Here is a 22,655-nt window from a genome sequence, read left to right as displayed (position 1 = left end):
GTGGCTCACAGCACTCTGGCCTGGCTGAGCTGGACGGGGCCTGGAGGCAGTGGGAGGCCTTCGGACCCCAGCAGTGTGCTCGAGCCAAACTGCCTAGGGCTAGAGACGGTAGGCCATGGATAAAGGGAACCATGTTAGGGCTTGTGATGGAAGTGTCGTGATTGTAAAATTAGGATTAGCCCAGCAGCTACATGGAGGGTGGATTAAGAAAGGAGGAGCTCTCTTCAGCATCCCATGATCCAACCTCCAGGAGAAATGTAATCCCCTTTCCACTGGGAAGACCTTCAAGTGATTAAAGATGGTGGCCAAGCCCTCCTGTGTGTTTTACTTCAAACTAATAATGAAGATGGACAAGGAATTGTGACAAGCCCACATGCCTGCATGGAGTTTTATGGCTCCCCATTATTGCCTCAGGGCCTCGTAGTGCCAGGCACTTGTGGGCCCCCCAAGTTGTGGAGAAAACGGCAGTTGGGGCCAATGATTGTGTTTGCCCCAATTACACTAAGCCAGACAGAATTAAGAAGGTCTGTGAACTTGGAGGGAAAAGTGATATTGCCACGCTTATTAACCTCCAACTGAAACTTAGCCTCTCCTTCAGTTGTGGGTGCAGCCATAGACCGTGAAGTCTCAGCAATTCCTGCAACTCGTGCACCAATAAAAGTCACAGAGCAACTCTTGTTGGAGGTACCTTCAGATATCATTTATGCTCACTGCTAGTCAAGGTTATAATACTCATTAGACCCACTGCTATCTCTTATTTAATGTGTTCATTAGAAGTACATATATTAATATATCACATATAAATACTCTAATAGTTATTTTAATAGAGTTAGTTTCCTTCTTAATTCTATACATTTTGGTTTATGCATTTAAAACATTATTCTTAGAAGGGATCCAGAAGCTCTACCAGAATACCAAAGGCACAAAACAGTTAAGGTTGTCCTGCATGTACCAGAATCAAAGCCGCATGAGAGCAGAGATATTTGTCTCCCCCCACCCCCAACAGCTGTATCCCCATAGTTTAGAAGTGTGCATGGCACATAGAATCACTCAGTAAATATTTATTGAATAAGATTTACAAGCACTTAGCGACCTACTCAATGTCACGCAGCTCATTAATGGCAAAACCAAAACAGGTGTGTCTCACTGCAATGCCCTCCTGTCTCTATGACCATACGATGCCTATCAGGAGCTCTCCCAAATGAGATGAGCTTAGTCTAAAAAACGATGGGGTGCAGAGGGGGCTTTACTATGAAACAGCTTTAAGGCCCTCCAGATCCATCACTTACCCATCTTGGGACCAACCAAGAATCTGGCACTCCCTTCTGAAAGTCAAATGACCTGTTTATACATTGGCTTCCCTGTTTCTTCATGCTTCCAGCTGGAGGCCACTCTGTTTTGGGATTCAGGACAGCCCCCGCAGGGAGGAAATGTAGAGACAAAGCATGCATTACCATCTGGTGCAGGTGATTCTTTCATGGTGGCCCCAAGCAGCAAGGAGAAGTTGGGTGGGGACCTTGTGAGATGCACTTGTTTGGTTCAGGTTGAACAACCTGGCAAATAACACTTTCTGTCCTGTTCTACTGCCTAGAGTCCTATTCCGCAAAGGCGGGGGGGAGCTACAAAGCTGGGAGAGTGCCAATAAAGGGGCTCTGTCCAAGAGGATGGAGGCTTTTCTCCCAATGTCCCCTTTAGAACAGACAGGAGATCTCCATACCCTAGCTCCCATTGCTGCACGCACCATGGCATCACTACCAGCTCCTAGCATTCTGCCCGCCAGCCACCCTGCTCTTGATTGGCTGTTGAGACTCCTCAGAACCTCAAAGATTAATGGTTCCTAAAAGTATGCATGGGGGGAGGGTTCCCCGGCCCCCCATCTTTCACATATATGACCTTATATCATTTTCTTCACAGTTTTTTTTAAGATTTATTTATTGGGGGGGGTGCAAGAGCTGGGGGGAGGGGCAGAGGGAGAGGAAGATAAGCAGACTCCCTGCTGAGCAGGGAGCCTGATGCGGGCTCGTTCCCAAGACCCCAAGATCACAACCTGAGCTGAAACCAAGAGTCAGCTGTCCAACTGATGGAGCCGCCCAGGCACGCCTTTTCTTCACAGTTTTATGAATGAAATGAAATACCTTATCACCATTTTAAAGAGAAAAGCTGAGTGCAGGGAAGTCTCACGGCTTACTCAGGCCAACCAAGGCATCACCAGCTCTCCTGGCCCCTGGCCTGCAGTCCCAAAGCCTGGGGAGGAAGCTGGGGGACTATGGAGAACTCACCAGGCAGGCCACGAGCACAGCATCACTGCTGTTCCTCTCGGAGGGCGACCTGCAGAGCTCGATGAGGCGGGACATACCTGCGTGAGACACACACAAACGTCATGCCCAGGATGGGGACAGACCCGGCCAGGCCTGACCCAGAGGTGCTCCCCTTCCCTCACACAGCCTTCTGCAGAGGGAGGTGACTCCAGGGCCCCACCAGCTCACCAACTGGCCGCAGAACGGAGGCTAACCCCACCTGGAGGAGCTTGTGGTGGAGACCTCCTGCTCCCTTGGGTATGAACGGACCCTGGTCAGGGCCAGCACTGAGCTTGGGAAAACTGCAACAGAACGTACTGGGGACCTCGGAGAGAGAACTTCCTGTGTGGGTACTTATGATTTTGCCAGAACTATATCCAGTGTTTACATCATTATCAGCGGGACTGCCCGATACCATTTCCCCCCCAATTGCCTATCTCAGTCAGAAAATATATTGCAGCTAAGAGGACAGAAAACTTCAGATTGAGGTTAATGTTTCCTCAGCCTTTACAGAGGAAAGGTAAATAAAAGGACTGTGCTTTTCAATGTAAATGGACTTTTTACAAACTCAAAAAAGACAAAAACAAAACAAAAAGCCAACTCGTAAGATATTAATAAAAAGTTGTACAGACACATTCTGTACGTTTACCTTCCAGAAAGCCTTTCTGGAGCCGGAAGCCTGGGCCACCTCATGCCATTTGCCGGGTACCTGCATGTCCTCATGTCTGGAGCACCCTTTCTCAACCACCATGCGGCAATAACGCCTCAAACCATGGCTGAAGGCTCACCTCCTAAGACATTCCTGGACCCACGCAGATAAATGTGAGCTACCTCCCCTGGGTGCCAAACGTGGCCCGGACAGACTTTGAACGTTGCTCTGTGGCATTCAAGTGCCCGTTTTTCTTTCCATATCTGCCACCCCCATGAAGCTGTAAGCCCCGGTGGTCGGGACAATGTTCCCACCTGTGCGTCAGGCCCAGCGGTCTGAACAGAGTCGAGCAGGGAGGGGGTGCTCTGATCACCTTTGTTGGGTAAATGTGGCGAACTGAATGCATGAGTGATTTGATGAGTGAATTAAGCAATGAATGAAAAGTGAGTAAGAGAAGTAATGAATAAGTTAATGAATGAACAAAAGGATGAATTCATGAGTGATTCAACAAATGAGCGGGTAAGGAAACAAAGCGAGGAGGTGAGTAACTGAGCGAGTGAGTGAAGGACAAAATGAAACGAGCTAATGAAGGAATGGGGTCCCTAGTGGGAAGTCTGCAGGGGAGTCACTTTTCCATCTGGCTTTAGCCTCTCTGGGCCCTTCTCCTCTCTAGCTTCGGCCCCAGCTTACAAGCTAGATGAGGGGCTGCACGCTGGGCCCCCATCCCAGCATTTTCTGGCACCCGGAGAGTGCGGCTCACCTCAGCCAGCCTTGGTTCTGAGTCATCTGTGACCACCATGAAACCGGGGGTGCTCCCCTCTCCACGCCCACCTCCCCCATCCTGCCGCAGCCAGCACCACTTACAGCTCAGCCGCACGGCCTCCCGAGCCACTTCTGGGTCTCGGCTGAGACGGGCCAGAGTCACCGCGGCCTTCTGCTGGACTCGCTCGCAAGCTGCCACCTCGGCAGGGGTTCCAGACCTTGGCTTCTCAGACAGCATACCCATGATAAGCTGGACCCCTGGGCAGGAGACAAGAAAACGGCTGGCACCTGCCCCAACAGGGAGACTTGCCCCCGGGGCCAGCTGGATGGATGGCTGCAAAATCTCCAGGGGGTCTCAACCACAGGAAGGAGGCTGGATGAGGCCAACTCTTCTACTCCTTGTGCCCTGGGATTATCTCTGACTCCATGTACTAAGTCACTGTACTTGGAAGGGACATCGGGAGGACATCCCTTTTGATTTTTTAAATGCTAATTCTGAGCTTTTATTGTATGCATGACACTGTACTGAATGAACAATAAATGCATGATCCCCTAAACCTCCCAATAGTCTCGTGAACTAGACACTAGTATAATTCACTGTGAGGCCCAGAGAGAAGTGAAGTCTCTTCTCCAGGGTCACACCGTTAGTAGGTGGGGAGCTGGTATCAGAACTCAGGTAATCTGGTTATCCATCACTCCTTCACTTCTGATCCAGCTACATCAGAAATCAGTCCAGAGGAGACAAGTCCCCTGTGGGTGGTGACCCAAACCTAGGCTGGATAAGCAACAGATCAAATATTTTAGAGGGAATTCAAGCACAGGAGGAGGGTAGATAGTTGGATTGAGGGATGTAGGCCTGAATTGGGTCAGCTGAAGAGTCTTACCGCCCTCCCCTGAAACCAGATCTGTCTTCTGATTGTCCTACAAGCCCACATCCACATTCACTCCCACCTCAGTGCCTCTGCCACCTAATTTTTCTGCATGGATGTCCTTTTCCCTCTCACACTCCGTCTAAATAATTCCCATCCTGCAGGTTGTAGTAAAAGTCTATTTCCTAGGGGAGGTGTTTCCTACCTGCCCCAGCCCACACCCCCTTCCCTGCACCCAGTCGCACCTACCAGCTTAGAACTTAAACTAGAGGTGGCCCACAAATGTATTTGACTTTGCTTTGTTGCCCCACACAGTGTCTAAAATTTTTTTTTAATTTTGCTATTATGAAAATTGGAAGATTTCCATCAAAATCCAGCTTCCAAAAAAATTACCTCCTGACTTCACATTAGGCCCACATTTCTTCATGACAACAATTTGTTGAAGCTTATTATAAGCTTGCTATTTTAAAAGAGATTGGCCCACTCCCTGATGAGCCTACATCATCCATTTATATTACCCCGTCTGGATACAGGCATCTAAGTTTGTAACCTCTGACTTAGACTGTGGACCCAGAAGAGTCTTTAGAGATCTAGCACCCCGCCCCCCTCCATTTCACAGAAAAGCACCTGAGGTCTGGAGAGAGAAAATGATTTCCCAAGTTCACGCAGGAGTCAGTTCCAGTCCAGGACCTCAGCCACATGCCTCTCTGAATCTTGCTTGAACCAAATGTGATTTCTAACTTTCCTAGATCCCGCTGATGCACAGGGGCTATAAGTCACTTAGTTATGGCCCTGAGACTATTCAGTCTTGGGGAGAGGCCATTTCTCTTTCTGATGAGCTTTGTAAGTACCCATTCCTCCCTCCTACAGACTCACGGGACATAGTCCCTATTATTTCTGCTCCCACACACACTAACCTTAGGGCAAGGTGCTTCTCTTCCCAACCCTCTCCTGGACCACTGAATGTTTCACAGTCCTCAGGCTCCCTATGCCCACAATGTCTCTAAGACAAAGTCACGACCATGAATGTCCTGAGGTATGTATGTTATGGCTTGTGGGCACATGAACAGGGGACACCAAAACGACAACTATGGGAAGTGCCGCAAGCTCAGGAAATTTTGCTAACTCCTGGTTAAGTTTTCCCATAAAGAAGCCATTTTCCCATCCCCCACTCTGCACCTGGAATCTGACAAAGAACCAAACAGTTTCTCATATACTAGTAGGTAAACTCCAGGGGGTAAGCATCTGTGTCCATTTCCTGCATGGAAATACCTGAAGTATCTAGAATAGTCCTTCACTCAAATATTTGTTGAATAAATACCAAATGAATGAAGATGAATGCATTCATGTGAAAAGTCTTACAAATGGATAAAATCCAAGTTTCCTTTAAATATATACGTTGTAAGTTTTATCTAGAAAAAGATAAGACACTATGAAATTGAGGCTGCCTAGTAAAATCCGGAGTGTGTTTCCTGAGTCCTGGCCAGAAACCTGAAGGTTGGGAGTTATATCTTCAGACACCAGCCCCCAACGCCCTGTTCCCTCCCCAACACTCTCTCCAGCTCAGCCCAGCCCCTGCAAGAGAAGGCACAAGAAGGATACTGATGTTAGTGGATTGACAGGTAAGAGCTTGGGCTGCCCTGGCCTGCCTCCCCATATAGGGGTGACAGCAGCACAGTCTCTGACTTCCTGGTCTGACCCCCACCACCAACGCTCACACACAATTCAGGCAGGACAGAGACAACATCACCAGTCTTCAGGGCAAGCCACATCAGAGTCTCAAGCATTCCCAGTAATAGGACTGCCTTTCAGAGCCCAGTCCTCACAACAGCACTTGTCCTGTTCTGCCCAGGAACCCACTGAGCTCCAGCAGGTGCTGCTTGCCTCACCACCATGGCCTATCCTTCCATTTCTGCCCCATCGAATGCCCTTCAGCTGAGCCCCGTGAGACAGCCACTGTTTCCTGAAAGAGCAGGTGCACTCGGCACAGCACCCATTCTGTTCCAGATACTCTTCTAACAAGCTTTATACTCATCCTCACATCACCCAGTGAGGTAGGTACATTCCCATTTTGCAGACGGAAAAGCAGAAGTCATACAGCTAGTAAATTACAGGGCCAGGATTCAAGCCCAGTCTGTTTCCACTTTTCTCGGTTGCAACTCCCCTCTGCTGCACGGTTTTATTGTCAGTTTTGCACTATCTCACATTATCACTTTCACCCAGTTGGGCTCTCCTTCTAGGGCAAAGCCAAGGTTTTCTTTACCTCTGTGTGTGTTCGTTCAGCACAATGCCAGGCATGGAGTAGGTCTCTAACTGCTGACTGAAGGAGCCCGACAATAGCCCTTTGTAAACCACCAAACCCTCCACAGAGGCCAGATGTTCCGATCCCAAATCCCTAGGCCTCTGGAGACACACTGCCGCTGACCACTTGAACTTAAGGCTCTGAGTGCAGAAGGAACAGGCTGCGAATGACGCCCCTCAGTCTCTCAGCCTCAGCCGGCTCAGTAAAGGTTTTCATTATTAGCTCAATCACATAAAATTAACACAAAATGATGTCTTTCAATTAGTAATAGGGCAATGGGGGATGGGGAATGTGTGTGTTTGCTAAAACAGCGGGGCGACCTGGGAGAAGGGGGTTTAAGGAGAGCAGAAGCAACTGGCCCTGGCTCTCAGCTCACTCGTCCTCATTAGTGTCTCAGGTTTCCAACCGGCTGCTAATCGCTCCCTTATTTCCCTTACTCTGCGGTCCCCGCTGCAGGGCAACAGACCTGTCCTGACCTCCGGCAGAGGCAGAGACAGAGCTCCCAGGCCAGCGAAACCCGGCCCACCTCACCTGGACCCTGCAGACACCCTCGGCGCAAGTGGGACCGGGGAGCCAGGGGGATGGCCTTGCTCTGGGGTGAGGGGTCCAGGGTTCAGGCTGGCCCGACCTGCTCCCCACCCTCCCCCTCCTCAGGTGCTTCCGCTTTCGGAGGGAGGCCGAATCCAATACAATAGGAACGACTGAAAGTCCAAACGCATCCTCTGGCAGGAGGAGATTTTTACTTTTTTGGATCGTAATGAAATACGTGTCTACTCTTCACCACCCTAGTTAAAACAGCACCTGCTAACCCCTCACCTTGGGTCGACTTCACCCGACCCCCTGCCCTGCTTTATTTTCTGCATGCCACTGGCATCATCCGACATGCTGTGTCTTCTTGTTCAGTGCCTGTCTCCCACGAGACTTGAAGTCCATTGAAAGCAAACAAGCATTTACACACTGGCCCAGCTGTACACATATGCACACACACACACACACACACATATGCTCACGTAATTGTGGAGACACACACGCCCACATTTCCTTACCAACACACAGGCCTTCACACAACACAAAGGCACACAGTCCTGTATGGCCATATAATCCATAGAACGTGCACACTGCTGAAAAGACATACCATTCTCCTGAATGATGTCAGAGGCACACTGCTCGAGGACAGACAGGTTTGCCAAGATGGTCACAATCTAGAAAAGAGAATTGAGAATCTGAGAAGGCGGGCACACCTGAGCCAGGCGGTGTTCTCTGCAGATAGCGGAGCCAGGAGCTACAAAGCTTTCCTTTAGCCTGTGGTTCTTTCCCATCCGCATGGCCCGTCCCCTCGTGGTATAGTCTTCCATCCTCATGGGCTCCTGCCTCCCACATGTATTTCCCCAGTGACTGGTTCCCACTCATCAGCATGTGGCCCTGGGGTGGCCCCCGGGGACCCTAGGACTCCACTGGAGAGAACAGTGTGGCCTGAGTGAAAACAGGGGCCCCATCGCCTTTCAACAGGGTACGTCTAGCCCCAGACCCTGAAATGTAGACAGAACTGGGAGACTCCTGGCTAACCCCTCCCTTGGCTTGGGTTTCGCTCATCCTATCTTCTTGCCCTGATAGTGAACCCTACCTACTTTCAACCTGAAATTAATGAATATCAAGGTCAAGTTAGAGAATGTGAGTACGATCAAAGGGCAGCACTACACTGCAAGTGTCGTGTGTTGTATGGAATCTGGTGAGAAAGTTCTTGCTCGGCTGACTTTACAAGTCTGCAGTCAACAGTCCTTGCCTGTTGCTCATCCCTGAAGGGCTGTCTGAGGTAAAGACATGCTGACACCAGGTGGACAGCGAGCCTGGTTACAACCGCATGGGCTGGGTAGCCAATAGCCCACCCCACCCCAACCCCTTGGCATAATCAAAGTTGCAGAGAGAACTCACTGCCCAAAACTGGATTAAGGAATAGGCCATCAAGGGACCGCTTACAGACCCCAAACTGTAAGGTGCCAAAACACCACTGGAAAATGTTGGAAACTTGGCGCCTATTAACTCAGATACCACCCCAGACACTGCTCCTGACATAAATGGCAAAACGAAACCCACCCACTGCCACAGAAGCAGACAGCACTCTCGAGTGGTAATTAAAATAAATGATAAAACAAAGTGGAAAACACTTCTCACTGGTGCAGCCCTATCTCTCTCAAAAGGGTTCTTCAACTCTTGTGGCACATTATAACTGGAGGCCGTGTCCCCACCTCTGAGGCAGCAGCTGACAGTCTACTGAGGACAGTTCAGGCAGCTTAAATTCTGGAACTAAATAATGCATAGTAATGTGATGTTTACCAAGAAAGAGTATTATCTAGATTTTAATTGGTTCAATATTGACATATTATTCTGCATGCATAAATGCATATAATAAATCTCTTCTTTTACACAGAAAGGAAAATTTTGCCATGTTCATAGAATATCTACCCCCGTCCCCACTAAACACATGTTGAAATGGGATATGCGTTCTTAGGCTGCCATGTGTCAGCCCTGATGGGTCAGCCCTGGTCAGGGGCCTGGCTAAGCATGCCAGAGATGGGCTGCCAGGGGAGGGACGAGAGAATACCCTGAAAGCTTTATCCCACAGGCAATTCTGACCCCTGGATGTGCTATGGAGGGAGTGAAGAAGGGTTCATCTTTAGAAGCTCTTTTTCCTCCCCTTCTAAGGCTGTGAGTGTATATGGGCTGAGGGGAAGGAGTTAGAGGGAAAATATGGGTCAAAGACACAGTCAGAGAAACGGAAGTTTCCCCAAGAGGCTTGAAGTGCACAGTCCTATGAGGAAAGAAACGAGAGGCTAAGCCTGGGTCAGACTCTAGTTCATTCAGCCTTCTCTGGGCCGTTAGCAGTAGCAGGGAGCTACTGCTAACCTCTCTCCCGACCACCCAGAGCCACCACCCGCCAACTGTCCCCAGCCAACCATTCCAGATAAAGATGCTTCCTGGACATGCAGATCCAAATGGGAAGGGAGGAAGCAAGGAAGCAAGGGCAAAATAAAAAAGGAGAAGGAAACCTTTGTCTGCAGCACCAGGTTCATTACATGGCAATTATTAGCTGTGTCACGGGCCCACGTAGGTCTTTGTGTCAGCCTAATTTAGATCCTGTTAATGAAAATTACTTCCTCTTTGCAAAGCCTGTACCCCATGTGGTTTTCTGAGGTTCAGATGAAGTATTCAATTAAGCACAATTTGAATAAATGCCAGTTATGCCCTGCTTTGAGTCCCCCTTCTGAAACATGCTTGCATTCGCACCGTGAGGTAGCAGGGAAGGGGGATCAATACTTCTCCTTGAAGTCAACTGCAGGGATGGGATTTTAGGGACAACTGGTTTACCTTGTTGGAGACATGGTAACAATGCTGTCAGGGAACAGAGTGCAAGAGCCAGGCAGACAGTTTTCCCCCCGGCCCCGGCTGATTCAACCCTGTCTGATGATTTTCAATTAAGTCCTATTCCTCCTGAGTGAAAGGGTACTATTCCCCCCGCAGTTATTCAGTGAATACAGAGGATATCGACCTCGAGAGAGCCTCCAGGTGAGAGGCAGTGCAGCGTAGCAGCTAAGCACGGGGATCAGCCTCGTTCCAAATCCGGGCTGTGTCATTTCTTTTCCATAGGATCTTGGCCATGTTATTTAGCCTTTCCTTGGTTGATGAAGGTGTATTAGTTTTCTGTTGCTGCTATAACAAATTACCACAGGCTCAGTGGCTTAAAACGACACAATTTTACCTTACAGTTCTGAAGGTCAGAAGCCCTCCATGGGTCTTGAGGAGCTAAAACCCAGGTGTCAGCAGCACTGCATTCCTTCTGGAGGCTCTAGGGCAGAAGCCACGTCCTTGCCCTTCCTGGTTTCTAGAGGCTGCTCGCATTACTTGGCTCTTGGCACATCACTTGACCTCTGCTTCCTCACTCGGAGCCCACTTTCTGATGCCGACCCTCCTGCCTCATTCTGTAAGAACCCTTGTGGTAACATTAGACCCACATCGATAATCCAGGGTAATAGTCCTTTATCAAGATCCTTAATTTAATCATACCCACAAAATCCCTTTGACCACATAAGGTAGGACACAGGTTTGGGGGATTAGGATGTGGACCTCTTTGAGGGGGAGGTCATTATTTGGTCTACAACAGGAAATAAATGTATAAGATGATTCATAAGACATTTATGAGCATTCAGTGAGCTAATGTTTCATCAAGTACCCAGAACATTTGTTAAATAAAATAAGTATAACTTCCTTCTAAGAAACAGAGCCTGAAAGTATCCAGAGCTTTAAAGATTATGTCAAGGAGTCCCAACAAATGCAATGCCCATTGTTGCCAAATGTGCTGTTAATGGGAAATCATTCCTGAAGGGAGGCGAGATCCCAGAGCAGAAGGAGCCCTTCTCAGCAGAGAACCCAAAAAAACTCTGTGCTCATTACCTCTGGTGGCATTTTGAAATCACTTTTCCTTGGGCCTCCCAAAGACTGACTGCCTTAGAAAAATTAAGGTAACAAATTGGTCAGAATAGCAAGGGACCTCCCATGTCACTGATTCAAGAAGAAATGCCCCATGTGGTCAGAAGGAAGTTGGCGAAGTCTTTTGATGTCAGCACACACACAGAGAAAAAGGTTTACTCCATGCTGGCCCATGGCAGGTGCCCCTGGAACGCTTGTCTGCAACTGATCCCAAGGCATTAACCAGGTTTGTCTCACATCCTCTGCAACATCTGCCTGTGATCCCACTCTGACTCTATCTCTGTCCCTTTCATTTTCTATATTGTAAACTAACATTTCCTATATTGTGAACTAGGAAGACAATACCGTATAAAAAAATCAAGTGAGGATTATCCCGAATAGAAGCAGGTGCACTCATATGATAGAATTTACAACACAGAAAATCTAAGATGCGTTTAATGAAAAGTTATGATTGCTTTTATGCTCTGCAGTAATTAGGACAAAAAGGCCAACATTTCATATGACTGTAATTAGAATTACTCTTTAATTGCTAGATGGAATATTTAGATTTCTACCATCACTGGGTTAACTCTCTAAAAGCTAGAGCAACGATGTCAACAGCAGCCAGCAAAATCTCTTTCGGCCTCTAGGGGGCGCCCAGTGCTCCTCTCTGTCCTGCCGTCTTCCCTCCTTACCATTTTTTCTATCAAAAAAACAGTCAAGACAAGGACACTGGTCTGAAGAATGAAGGGCTCTGAGAGAGGAAGGATGTGGTCTCTTTGAACACGCTTTCTTCCCCAAGCCCAGGGAGGCAAGGTGGTGCAGGGGAAGGTGCAGCCTCTGCTTCTTTCTACTGAGCCTCTCACTCCATCTGCTAGGCGTGGTCAGGGGCCTGGGAGCTGGGAGCAGAGCAGGCATGGAGACCAGGAGAGCGCCTGCCAAGGCCTGAGACAAGCACACTGCTCACACTCTCAGGAACTTGATCTGTTGGGCCCAGCCTGCCCTCCACAGTTGCCAGAGAGGCAAGACAGGAGGGCTGGGATTTGGACTCAGGAGAGAGAGTCAAAGGCCATACCACTGCCTTGGATGTAGGTCCCAGGCTGTTGGTGAACTAGGCCAGAGGACTGTCCCTGGGATTGCATCGAGGTTGGGGTGCGCGCCTCACAGGATCAGAGAACGGGTAAATGCCAGACCATGTGCTCTGTGCTTAGTTTTCCCTTGGCTCTGTAAGAGGGGTTTCTGGGGCAGATCAGGACTGGGTGTTGCAATCCTGGTTTACAGTCTTTATCAACAACCCCCCGCCCCCTGACCCACACATACAACTTGCATATACCCATACACAGACTGGAACAACACACACATTGCCTCACACCACACGACACTCACCACCCCCACATCACCTCCAGGTCTGGCCCCACCCTCCTTCCCCAAAGCTGACATTCCCGTCCCAGTCCCATCCCAGTCCCTGGTTCTATCACAGACCCCAGCCCCATTCACCACTGAGTATCTGCTTTGCTTCAACTACTTTATGAGCATTCTGCCATCTAATCATCATAATGACACGAGGAGGGAGGAAAGAGATTACCCCCATTACCCCATTGAGGAAACCTGTGGCTCAAAGAAGTTAAGGGATTTGTCTAAGGTCACACAGCTAGGAAATGGCAGAGCCAGGATTTGAAGTCGGTTCTGTCTAAACCCAAAGCCTGTGCTGTTGCTACTACGTCATGTGTGTCACATAGGTATACAGAAGGGTTTTATGGAGTACAGAGGGCTTTTGCAACGTGAGTCAAAATTATAATCCCTACTAACTGGCATTTCTGATAATGGACTCCTGATGATGGTATTCACAGTTTTTCAGAAATGCCACAAAATCTGAACATTCTAAAATACCAACCATGCAATATGTGTTTTCATGGGAAGCGTATACCTGTACCCTCCACCTCTATAAAAGCAATTATTTCTGAAAGGTCATAAAAAGTCATGCTCAGTGAAAGCCTCTGTGGTGGCCTAGAAAAGATAACTGGGTCCCTGTCACCCTAGGTTGTCACTGCCTTAAGGCAGAGCAGAGATGAGGCAGCCCCTTTCCCACCACCTCAGGTCATGGCTGTGGCTGGACTCCCTGGGCAGCATGCCCCCTAGAACACACTTCCTGGGAATGAAAACTCAGGCCACACAGATGTCTGGTGAGGCAGGGGGTTCTGGATGCACAACCACATCCAGCTCCCCCCAGATTAGCGGGGGGGGGGGGGGGCGGAAGAGCACGGACCCAAGGTAGCCCTCATCCCTGTCTACATCCCAATGGTGGGTACAAGGTAGGCACCACAATCAAGGCTTTTGTCAGACAAATGAAGGGAATTCAGCTTGCTGGGGTGACAGGGCTTCTCACTGCGATGTCCATGCGGAGGTGGACAAAATAGAGATCCAAGACCCAGCGGCTCTGCACAGCCCTGGCGTCACTGGCAGATGCATTACCGGAAGCCTCGCGGCATTTAATTTCCTAAGTGTTTGAGGGGGCGGTGAGCACTTCAGAGCCTAATTCATCTTCGTTGTCTTCATTACAGAGAGCTCTCTGATCACTTTAATCCTCCCCCTGCCACAGCAAAGAGCCATTTGTTTCTTTAATGGGTGCGCTTTCACCAGCTAAGTGGTTGCTCTGAGTCATGGCAGTAGGTGGGCAGAAGGTGAAGCTGTCCTGAGGCTGGGGGGCGGGTGGAAGTGCCAGGCCCAGACTTGTGGGGAAGGGGTGAGGGAGAAGCAGGGGAGAGGGAGAGAGAGGGAGGGAGGGGGGTGATGGGGTGGGGATCGGGGGAGAGAGAGTGGCAGGAAAACTCTGGACTCCAGATTCAGAAGGAACTGCCACCTGCAGAGTTTGACCACATTCTCTCCTGGTCCTGAGCCCCCTACTTCCGAGGAGGGGGCTGGTCACTCCTCAGGATACAAAAGGTGTCTCTGCCCATAGAGCTACAGGATGTCTGAGCTGGAAGAGACCATGCCCATTTTACAGCTAAGAAAATTCCAGTCTGGAGGTTTCCCCATTTGGGGCTGTGTGCCACACATTTGTATTCATTCGTTTATTTCATTCTCATTTCAACTTAGTGAAGTATGTTGTCTTCAACCCCATGTGCAGATGAGAAAAGTGAGGCTCAGAGTGAATTGCCTCCAAGGTACATGATTAGAAAAGCAGAGAAGCTTCTTTTTTTTCCCCCTCCTCAGAGGAATAAACTGCATGAAATAACGAGAAAGGAATAAATACCATTAGAAAAGTCAACACTGCATTGTGAGGTGTGGCCTCCAGGAAAAGGAGGCGATGCCAGAGAGCTGGAGCCATCAGGGAAGGCTTACCAGAAGTTTCTGGGGTAGGGGTCGAACAGGAAGAGCTGTGGCAGTTTCGACTAGGTGTTGGGGCTGGGAGAAACAGGCTGGAGCTAAGAGGCAGACAGGGAAGGCGGAGTTGGGTTGGAGGCTGGGGGGGGATCATTAGCTCAGGCACCTGGTGGAATTTACAGAGGCCTCACACCCACCTGACCCACCACCCACACCCCTTGGTAGGGAAATGGGAGGCTGAGTGTGGCAGAGGTGGGACAGGACAGAATTCTATAACCTCAGAGCTCAAGGCTCTGGAAATCCCCCTCATTCAATGTTTTCAAACACATTTAGCAGTAAACCCTTTTTCCCCCAAACAAAACTTTATGTGGAACTCAAATATACAAAATCATTGAGACCGAGAGAGGGATTGAGGCCCTGAATCAAGGCTCCGCTCCAACCTCTGCTTTTATGGAGGCAGAGAAGGGAAGAAACTCTCTGCAGGGGACAATGTCAGACCAGGACACAGAATTCTAGAGGAGATCCAAGGCCCTTCCCATGGTGTCTCTGCTCCTGGGAGGCGCTGGTGTAAATGGACATAGAGGAAGGCCCTATAGTGGTTGGGATGGAAAAGTGAGGTAGAGAGTGGGCTCATGAAGACACTCAAAGGGCAACGAGGCATGTTGAGAACATTCTTGACCTAGAGTGTGACTAACAGGTCTGACTGTGTGCTGCCTGGCCATGTAGTCTCCCCCAGAACCTTCACCTTGGCCTCCTGACCTCTGTCTTCACAGCGGCAGGCTCTGTGCCTGCTCCCCTCTGGGCTGCTCACCTGATCCCGGGTATAAGGCGTATCCACTCTCTGCTTGTCGCTGCAAGCTTCCAGGAGGACACGGATGGCATTCAGCTGCAGAAGCAACTCGCAGGCCATCGTGTCAAAGAAGGTGATGTTGGCAAGGGCCGCAGAAGCCAGCAGGAAGACTTCCCCAGACGAGGCCTCTTGGCACAGTTCTGGATGGTGAAGAGGAAGACATCAGCCTCCTTGCCTCTGCTCCCGTATCCGTTATCTCATTCGGGTCCCACAAGAGCTCCGGGAGAAAGTCTGGGCAAGTGTTATAATGCCCGTTTTAGAGGTGAGGAAAGCAGTTGCCAGAGAGGGAAATTTATCTGTCTACCTAAGTGGCAGAGCTGGGATTTGAATCCTAGTGTATGACTTCTATTTACTCCTGTGTCCATTTACTCCTCAACTAAGAGAGCATTGCACGTCCAGCACTGCTAGTGTCTTGGGATGGCCTGGCGAACAATACAGGTCAGGGCTTTGCCCCTGGTAAGTTTACGTCCTACTCGTAGGCAAGAGAAAATGAGCTTTTAAAAAACTGAATAAAATTATTGCAAAGTCTAATGTGAGGGAGAAAATGAACAAGTGCTAAGAGAATAACTAAAGGCCCAGTGGGGTGCTTAGGGAAGGTCTCCCTAGGAATGCAACAGCTGAGACTTTAAGGAGAAAATGGGACAATCGTGGGAATACTTGAGGAAGAACACGTTTTAGGCCAAAGGAACAGCGGCACATACAAAAGCCCTGAGGCAGGAAAGAGCTCCCAGTCCGTCTGTGTCTCCAGCAATGTACATTGGACTGCTCCTGAATTTGCCTTAAGAAAGAGGCTGAAGTTAAAACATAAGGACTCAGCCTTTCCGGCTGCCAAAAGCAGAGCTTCAGGATTTCTTCTGGTCCCAAGAAAAGGGTCATATGGCTGCAGAAAATTCCTACACCAAGCCCTGGGATGTCAGGCTCTTCCTTTCTGCTCCTAGTGGCCATGACCCAGACCTAACCAGAGTCCCCCACCTGACCACCTGCAAGTGATGAATCTGATGGGTCTTTACAGAGGAATGTCCCCCAATCCCTGTAATCCTCCACCATTTAACACATTTCCCCATGTGTTCCCACTTGACCCTGAATGACCTCCTGCCTCAGGAGGAGGTGTGCTGACCACCCATTCTAGTGGACCGAACTTCTGACCCTCAGCTCCAACTTGAGCACCATTCACGGTGCTACCTGGGTCCAGGTGCTCTCCTACTGATCACACCTCTATGAAAACACAGGGAGAGAAACCACACTTCAGGAAAATGCTCCCGGGAAGAGTTGAGCTATGTGCAATCCTGATCCCTAATCTTGGCCTCCAGACAAAGACTCTATACTTCCAGTTTCTAACATGGAAGCTGGCACCTCTTGGCCCTTTGAGTGAATTCAGTTACTGGCCCGACCTAAACAGGGACAGAAAATAATATTAGTTGGGCCACCTGCTGTGCACTTTGCTCTACACCATTAAATTCTGAGCACCCTTAACGTAGAAAAGGGTCGCCTCCACTTGCAGGTGCAGAAGCCGAGGCTCAGAGACGCTAATAGCTGCAGCAACACTCTCATTTATTGAGTGTTTACTCTGTGCAAGGCACTGCTGTATATCTTTGACCTCCTGAAGCAAATCCATCCTCACCACAATCCAACTTTCTATCACAATTTTATAGCTATAGAACTGAGGATTCAAATATGAAGCAATTTTCCCCAAATTGAGGCATTGAGGATTATGGGTCCTTGTTACCGTCTAGACTCAAATGCAGGTCTGCCCGATCTCGGTCCCCATTCTTTCTGTGTCCCGGGCTGCCTCTTGTCACGAGGTCTCTTTGACTTTGTCCCGGTGGTTCTCCTGCAGATTTCGCTTTCAGTCCTACCAGGGAGGCAATGTCTGCCCTGGGCAGCGCTATGCCCCTCAGCCCAGGTGGGACCCACTAAGCAACTCGGCACTTTAATCTAATCCCCCAGGGCGGGGCAGCAGATTCGCCCAGGAATTAAGAATTCTATGATTGCTCTTTTCCAATGACTGCCCCCTCCTCCAATTTTGGCGAACCCCTGCGGACAAGCCCACCTCTTCCAGGCCACCTCCCTCTACCCAAAGTTTGGAGTGAGACCACAGGAGTTACTGGCCCACTTTGCCGTAAAGATTTCTTCTAGAACCAAACACCCACACTAATCCTCATGCAGTCACGGTTGCCGCCAACGCAGCAATTATTAACACAACCACCTAAGTGCCTTTTAATTTGGGTGCACATTTATTGAAACTACAGTCTGAGTCACCTGGGATGCGTTAGGAAGATTAAATTGAGGATTCCAGTGACTCATTTATAAATGTTTCCAGGGAATAGCAAGAAATTGGAGGGCTATTTCCCACCAAAGAACAGAGCCCTGGCATCCTGCCCAGAAAATACATCCCATCTGCTGACTCTCAGAGCAGACTCTACAATGCATCTTCATCAGGGGGAAATAAATAAAGAAGCTCCTCTTCTTCGGGGAGGAATCCAGCCCGGGCAAAGAAGTAGGGATGGAGATATGGCAATAGGGAAAGCTTGGTTAGACTATATAGACTTGGGTATGTTTATTCAGTTTTGCTATCATTTATACATTGGGAGATTTTCAATAAAATTCAGGATTTTTGTCTTATCTTTAAAAACTGGCCTTTCCGGGCGCCTGGGTGGCTCAGTTGGTTAAGCGACTGCCTTCGGCTCAGGTCATGATCCTGGAGTCCTGGGATCGAGTCCCACATCGGGCTCCCTGCTCAGCAGGGAGTCTGCTTCTCCCTCTGACCCTCCCCCCTCTCATGCTCTCTCTCTATCTCATTCTCTCTCTCAAATAAAAAAAAAAAAAAAACTGGCCTTTCCTACAAGGCAGCGATCAACGGGAGTTTAACCGTGACCACCACCCTCCCTTCGTCAATGCACATGCTTTTCAATTTCATGCAGATTCAAATTTTTTTATTTTCTTCTTCCATCTGACCCTCTTCAACAATTTATGTTTCCTGCCTGGCTCTGGCAGAAGACTGAGTATGAGACTCCTGGCATAAGTGAATCCTCACACTGTTATGTTGCCTCAAGAAGGTTCCTCAACTTCTCTAGGCCTAGGTTTCTTCTCCTATTGAGTGAGCATTTCTGGAGTTCCCTCCAGCCAAGACTTTCAAGAGTTGGCTTCTGGGTTTTCTCAACTTTGAAGAAAGGTGGACGTTGGCAAATTGAGGTATCCCAGCCTGACCTGGGGGTGTCGCTGCCCCAGTGCCTAGAGTCAGCCATAAAGTCAGTTTAACTGATGACTCTTCTGTTCAAAGCTATTGCAGATCTGAAAATTCTAGAGCTAGAAGGACTCGAGAGAAATGGCTCCAACTTCATGTTTTCTATATTAGGAAAACTGTGAAGGGCCTGCACAGGATTGCTGGTCAACAGCTCTTTGTTGCATGGATGAATGAAAAGACAAAAATCCACACCTGAATATTCTGATTCCTAATCTAGTTTCTGTGCTGTCCCTACATTCGCGCTACTCCAAATCTGCCCAGCCCTGGTTTGATGATTCCAAGAGCGAATGCTAAATTTTCTGATGAGATTAATTTTCATTCAGTTTCAGTCAGACATGGGTATGGAGACGGTGGCAGAGATAGGGATAGAAGTAGAAACACACACCCTTGCCGGCACTTAGAAAAGAAAGGATGTGGTTTACAAAACAAATTTCCTGAGGATTTTATCCAGACAAGTCCCAGCTTCTGCAGTTTTGCAAAGGGAAGCTGGAGAAAGAGAGTATTCTGGACCTCAGACTATGATTCTCCAGCCAGGAGTACATAAGTCTGAATAGGGGAATCCAGAAGAGTCGAAGCTTTCAAGGCCCCACGATGTGGGACCAGTGGTGGGCTTGCAGGTGGCAGGCTGGCGTGTACCAGTGCCTTCTGAGAAGCTGTTTGCCCCGTCATTGCTGCCACATTCATTGGCTACAGTAGTCTGAGACTTCAGGAACAAAGCCCATCAGTCTCTCTGGTCAAGGATCTGAACCTCAAAATTCAAGGTCCTCTACATCTCCATGGGGCTTGCCCTGGTCTTTATTCTGAAAGGTCCATTAATTCCAGTGTGACCTTTAACTCAGAGCTTCTCAGAGGGCTGCATGCATTTTAATAGGAGATTTGACAACAAAGCTCTTTAAAGCCTCTGATACATGAACAGTGGGATTTCAGTTAGTGTGACGTCAGTGCAAGCTACATGGGGTGTAGTGAGTGTGGGTGTGTGGTGGAGGGGGGCAGGAAGGCCTCCTTGGCCCTTGCTGAAGACAACTGTGACAAGTCCCACTCACGCAGCAGTCCCCTCCTGCCCAGGGTGACTCACTGATGAGAGCTGTCACGATTTCTTCCATGCTCTCCAGAAAGCTGCCGAGGTGCTGAGTAAAGGGCAGGTGTGGGGAGGTGACCTGGGCGACCACAGCCGCAGCTTCAGCCCTCGTGGCCTCTGAGTGGCTGTCATCGGTCAGGATGTCGGCCAAGCACAGAACACCGTCCACCTGCAGGGGGAGAGAGGGCATGGCCCTGCACATTTCTGCTCACGACAGGAAGGAGACAGACACAAGCCCCCCCACCGGGTCCAGCCCTGGATTCCCAGAACAGCCCAGGACTCTGTGTGGAGCCAGAGACAACCTGGTGGCAAGGCCCCCAGAAGGACCCCAAGTCTGGCATCTGAAGGCCAATCCTTTCGCTCCAGCAGAGATCAGTGACCTCCCACGGGCTTCTTAGATAGCAGGCACCAAGCCAAGTGCCAGGGGCTAGCCCCTAACCATCCACCAGAGCAAAATACAGTAAAAAAGAACAGTCACTTAGGACTCCCACATCCCGGAGCTCCACCCCTGCCCCCTCTTACTGGTACCGTATGACTTGGCTGTAGTCACTTAGCCTCTCCGAGACTCTGTATCCTCATTCACCAACAGGGTGTTAGGGGTTAAGGTGATGAAGCAGGTGATGCGAATCCAGGCAAGATGCTTGACAAGTGTTGGCTCCCCCCTCCCTTCCTTGGGTTATCTCTAGGCTGAGCTGATCGTCCTTCCCTCCCCACCCCATCCTCCACCACCCTCCCCGCTAGAAAGAGGGCTGCTTCCCTAGAGGCTTGCTCCCACTGCCCAACAGAGAGGAATGAACCTGGGTGTGGTGGGATGGGAATGGCAGATAAAGGCTTCAGCTTCCCAGTTCTGCCCCGATCAGACTTACTTACTCATGGCACAATAATAGCTTCTGCTTGTCAACTGCTCATCCCTCCAAGTGCAGTACACATACCATTTACTCCTTGTCATGAGCCTCTGAGGCCCGTATGATTAGTATCCCCATTTTACAGATGAAGAAACTGAGACACAAAAAGGTTCACTGACTTGCCCCAGATCACAAACTTTAAAATGGGTGAGTTTGGAATTTGAACACAAATTGTCTAGCTTCAAAGCCCATGGTTTCTATCAGGACATTATACTGCCTCCTGAGAAGTCACAACTGAACTCAGACCTCCACCTCCATCGAGGGTCAGTAGATGAGGTTTTCTGGAGAAAGGCAGAGGAGGGGTAGTGGGTAGTAACTTCTCAGAGTTAGCTCAGCAGGGCGTCCGCTGCCCCTTAGATGCCCCAGGACACCAGCCTGCCTGAGAACCCTGTCATCAAGCACCAGGAGTGGGGGGCAGGGATGAGGCCAAGGAAGAAGCAGGGAGAGAGGAAATGAGGAAATGCCCGTGCTGATGTTCCCCACACCTGCCGCAGGCCCGGGGCTCCTGTCCCAACACCCTTACTTCCTGCCACTCAGCTCAAGCAGCTCTCCAGAGGTCAGTGTTTCTCTTGACTAATTACCACCGCTGACTTCTGGGCCTCCCTTAAATGGCTCTTGGGAGCTGTAAGGTCCATTAGCTGTAAAAGCCTTTGGCAATCTCAGACTCAAAAAGAGGCGAATGTGGGAACAGGAGCTGGGGGAGGTGTCCACAATAAAACTCACCTGGATGTGCCTAATAAGAAAGAACAAAGAGCAGCCAGGTGGCCACTGGCAGGCCTGGATTCATGCCAGATGTTTGACTAATAGGCCTTCAGAGAGGGGCCTCACTTGGGACCAGGTAAGGAAAAGGGCTGCTCTGGGTCTGGAAACAGGAAGCAGCCCTATTGTCAGCCTGCCAACATAAGAAAGCTCTTAGACCTGTCGGGTCTTTATCCCTTTCCCCTTCCAGCACTATCCAAGGCTACAGCTAAGGGTCTCAATTATCTGGTCTCCTCAGGCTGATCTTGGATGCAAATGGAACTGCATTCCCAAACCCAGTCGAGAATGCTGGTCAAACCTAAACCAGGCCCAAACCTAGTCCCTGACACATGCTTGGAGATGGGCCACTCTGAACGCACTGGAGAGGCCAGGGATTAATGTTCTCCGAGGGCTTGGGCCACCAAGCCTGCTTCCCAACCCAAAATGCTCCTCTGCAAACCCACCGAGTGCGATTTCCCCGAGCACGTACTATGTGCCAAGCAGAGGTAAGCCGGGTAAGCAGTGAGGCAGGAGACTCATCCATAAATAACCATTTTACAGTGTGATTTCCAATGAAGACACTCTCTGGGGAGGCCTTTGGAAGCCTCCCTGACTTAATGCCCACACCCCATCTTGGGGAGGTGGCCCTCGAAGCTCGGGCCCAAATACATCTGCTAACATCATTGCGTTTATCACACTGTTTCTCCAAGTGGGGTCTGAGGACTAGCTGTACCAAATTCACTGGGGATTTCTCCAAAGCACATTCCTGGGCCCCACCCAGACTTACTCAGACTCTGGGGAGGCCTGGACTTTGCCTTTCAACAAGGTCCGCAGATGACTTTATGCATCAGCAATCTGGAGCAGCACCACTGTGATGTGATTCTGTCTCCTTTGTCTGTCTGTCCCTCCTGCCCCCCTGGACACTCTGCAAGCCTGGGTACGACAGCTCGTTCACTCGTGGCTACTCCAGGCCTTCACACATAGTAGTAGGCTTTAGGCAAATGGGGGATAAATGCAAGCGAGTAAGAGTTGCCCAAAGACTTGAAGACTAGAGTAAACGGAGAGGATGGAGGAGATATTGTGAGCAAAGGCCACTACAGGAAAGAGCAGCTCCAGAGAAACAGGCAGCTTGGGAACTTAGGTTCCACACATTTCTGACCCCAAGAGAGTGAC

General features: G+C 49.6%; 1 protein-coding gene across 2 annotated transcripts in view; it reads right to left on the bottom strand.

Annotated features, from left to right (window-relative positions):
* Positions 1 to 22,655, bottom strand: part of INSC (INSC spindle orientation adaptor protein) — a 117,147-nt gene that overhangs the window by 4,387 nt on the left and 90,105 nt on the right. For both annotated transcript variants that reach the window (XM_027579772.1, XM_027579771.1), the window contains exons 8-12: positions 19,837 to 20,008; positions 15,479 to 15,657; positions 8,015 to 8,081; positions 3,811 to 3,966; positions 2,280 to 2,356 (exon numbers count right to left, since the gene is read on the bottom strand). In XM_027579772.1, coding sequence (XP_027435573.1) covers positions 2,280 to 2,356; positions 3,811 to 3,966; positions 8,015 to 8,081; positions 15,479 to 15,657; positions 19,837 to 20,008 — 651 coding nt within the window. The remainder of the gene's footprint in view (positions 1 to 2,279; positions 2,357 to 3,810; positions 3,967 to 8,014; positions 8,082 to 15,478; positions 15,658 to 19,836; positions 20,009 to 22,655) is intronic.

Source organism: Zalophus californianus, chromosome 11 (genome assembly GCF_009762305.2).
Source record: "Zalophus californianus isolate mZalCal1 chromosome 11, mZalCal1.pri.v2, whole genome shotgun sequence".
NCBI classification, from domain to species: Eukaryota; Metazoa; Chordata; class Mammalia; order Carnivora; family Otariidae; genus Zalophus; species Zalophus californianus.
The sequence above is the reverse complement of the archived record's forward strand: the minus strand, read 5'-3'. Positions and strand labels throughout refer to the sequence as shown.